We start from the raw sequence: 3014 nt of genomic DNA, 5'->3' as shown, positions 1-3014 counted from the left end.
ATGAGAAACCAGTTGGCATCACACTACAATAAAATACAAGTGCTTCTCAAAACTCGAGACTATTATTCTTATTCTATTATCACATAAAGTTCATCGCTGGTCTGCTACAAGAAGGCGAAAATTACCAAGTCGCAACGAATAACACCCTTGACAACTATACCTCGGACAATCGTCATCTTCGGTGCAAGAATACCGGCCTGTTCCCTCAAAATCCATCAACCGCTCTCGCTGTTTACTATATATAGGTGTTTCAAATGGAAGAGTAACACCAACAAGTTACACTTCCAAGTTCTTCTTGACACAAAGTAAAGATGGAGAACAAAAAGGGTGCACAAATAATCTTGCATGCTTTTTATCTTCTTGGTTTAACTTCTATGTTTTTTGCATCACTAGCAGTAGCAGACTATGAAGAAGTGGTGCTGGAACAGCTAGCTGATGTGACAAATGATGAAAAAAACAGCATGCAAACTTATATAGTTTGGGTTGAAAAGCCGGTCTCTCAGAAATTTTCTCCGCAATCGAATGAAGATTTAGAGAGTTGGTACCAGTCATTCTTGCCTGAAAGTATTGCAAGCTCAAACCAACAGATGAACCAGCGAATGGTTCATTCATACCGCAACATAGCAACAGGTTTTGCTGCAAAACTGACACCCGAGGAAGTGAGAGAAATGGTAACAAAAGAAGGGTTTGTCTCAGCTCGTCCACAAAGAATTCTGCCGTTGCAGACTACTCATACTCCTGACTTCTTGGGGTTGCACCAAGGGTCTGGACTTTGGGAAGCAGCAACTTACGGTAAAGGTGTAATAATTGGACTTTTAGATACCGGGATTGTACCAGATCATCCCTCGTTTAATGACGAAGGAATGCCCCCTCCTCCAGCAAAATGGAAGGGCAAGTGCGAGTTCAATGAGACATTGTGCAATAACAAGCTTATTGGTGCAAGAAATTTCATAGGCGTAGGCAAAGGCCAACCAGAACGAAGATTTCCATTTGACATAGCTGGTCATGGAAGCCACACATCTAGCACAGCTGCCGGAAGGTTCGTGGAAGGTGCAAGCGTGTATGGGCAGGCCAATGGCACAGCTGCTGGCATGGCACCATATGCTCACTTGGCAATGTACAAAGTCTGCGAAGGCTTTGGTTGTGCCGATGCTGACATTTTTGCTGCTCTGGACGTTGCTATTGATGATGGAGTTGACGTGCTTTCCCTCTCACTTGGTGGCCCCTCACTTCCTTTCTATGATGATGTAATTGCAATTGGTGCATTTGCAGCAATTCAAAAGGGAATTTTTTTCAGCTGCGCAGGTGGAAATTCGGGTCCTTGGAATCGCACCTTATCAAATGAGGCGCCATGGATTCTCACAGTTGGAGCAAGCACCACCGACAGAATATTAACATCTGGATTGCAGATTGGAGACGAAAAACAGTACCATTTTGACGGAAAATCTTTGTCCCAGCCTGAAGATTTTGATTCAACAGTTTTGTTACCTCTCGTTGATGCAGGCTCATTTGGCAACCAATCATCTTTTTGCAAGGCAGGGTCTCTCGAAAATGTTGAAGGGAAAATAGTGTTGTGTGAGACAGGTGGAGGAGTAACAAATATTGCCAAGGGGGAAGAAGTGAAAAGAGCTGGTGGTGCAGCCATGATTCTCATGAACAAAGAGATTGATGGATTTAGCACCTTGGCTGAAGCTCACGTGCTACCAGCAACACATGTCAGTTACGCTGCAGGGTTGCAAATTAAATTGTATATAAGTTCAACCTCAACACCTAAAGGTACAATCTTGTTCAACGGCACTGTCATCGGAGATGCGCTTGCTCCCAAAGTTGCTTCCTTTTCATCAAGAGGACCAAACATTGCAAGCCCCGGAATTTTGAAACCTGATGTCATTGGACCCGGTGTTAGCATCCTAGCAGCATGGCCTTATAATGTGGACAATGTCACACATCCGAATCCCAAGGCATTATTTAACATCATTTCGGGTACCTCAATGGCCTGTCCTCACCTAAGTGGCATTGCCGCCTTGCTCAAGAGCACCCACCCTGACTGGTCACCAGCTGCTATTAAATCAGCTATCATGACTACCGCTGATGTATTAAACCTCCTAGGCTCACCCATCGTGGATGAAAGTGGCCTTAAACCCGCCGACGTCTTTGCAATTGGTGCAGGCCATGTTAACCCTTCAAAGGCGAATGACCCGGGGCTCATCTTCGACTTAAAACCAGAGGATTACATTCCTTACTTGTGTGGTTTGAATTACAATGACACAGCGATAAAGATCATCACCCAACAAGCAGTGCAATGCTCCCAAGTTGGAGCCATTCCAGAAGCACAGCTCAATTATCCTTCATTTGCTATTACAATAGGCCCCAATCAGACTCGGACTCAGTATTATACAAGGACTGTGAGGAATGTCGGGCCAGCTACTTCAACCTACAATTTGGAGCTTTTAGTACCACATGAAATGGGCATGAGTGTGAATCCTCAGGTGCTTACATTCACAGAGGTTAACCAGGAGATTACATACCATGTCGAGTTTAATGCACAGGACGGCGCAGGGAAGGATGGTGTACCATTTGGTCAGGGATACTTGAGATGGTTTTCCGATATGCATAATGTTACTACCCCTATAGCTGTGCTCTTTGACTCTTAAATAAAATCAAAATTTAGTCCTCTAGAGCAGTTGGGATTAATAAAAGGAGTTTGTTGTAACGAGTCAAGATAGAGAATGTCAACTGTTCGATTCCCTACCTTGTATAAAAAGGAAATTGGGCCTAGAGAAGCCAATAAAAGTGCACATGAAGATTTTCGTTGAAAATAAACTTAAAGAACATTTATTCAAAGATGGGGAGAGACAACTGCTTTCCTCCCTTCTCCATCCAAATTATAAATTTATCACAAGACGACCAAATTTAGCAATGGCAAGAGCCACCTGATTAAAACTACGTGGATTAAACCGACAAGATAAATCCTCGAATTGTGCCATCAACCTAAACCTTTCATTACATACACT

The 3014-nt window shown here is 43.5% G+C and overlaps 1 protein-coding gene across 1 annotated transcript; it reads left to right on the top strand.

Annotated features, from left to right (window-relative positions):
• The first annotated feature begins 311 nt into the window (after window positions 1–311).
• On the top strand, window positions 312–2654 carry LOC137721889 (subtilisin-like protease 3). The gene is made up of 2 exons (XM_068460914.1): window positions 312–1426; window positions 1757–2654. The coding sequence occupies exons 1-2, from the start codon at window positions 312–314 to the stop codon at window positions 2652–2654; spliced, it is 2013 nt and encodes a 670-aa protein (XP_068317015.1).
• The last annotated feature ends 360 nt before the right edge of the window (window positions 2655–3014 follow it).

Source organism: Pyrus communis, chromosome 17 (genome assembly GCF_963583255.1).
Source record: "Pyrus communis chromosome 17, drPyrComm1.1, whole genome shotgun sequence".
Lineage (NCBI taxonomy): Eukaryota > Viridiplantae > Streptophyta > Magnoliopsida > Rosales > Rosaceae > Pyrus > Pyrus communis.
The sequence above is the reverse complement of the archived record's forward strand: the minus strand, read 5'-3'. Positions and strand labels throughout refer to the sequence as shown.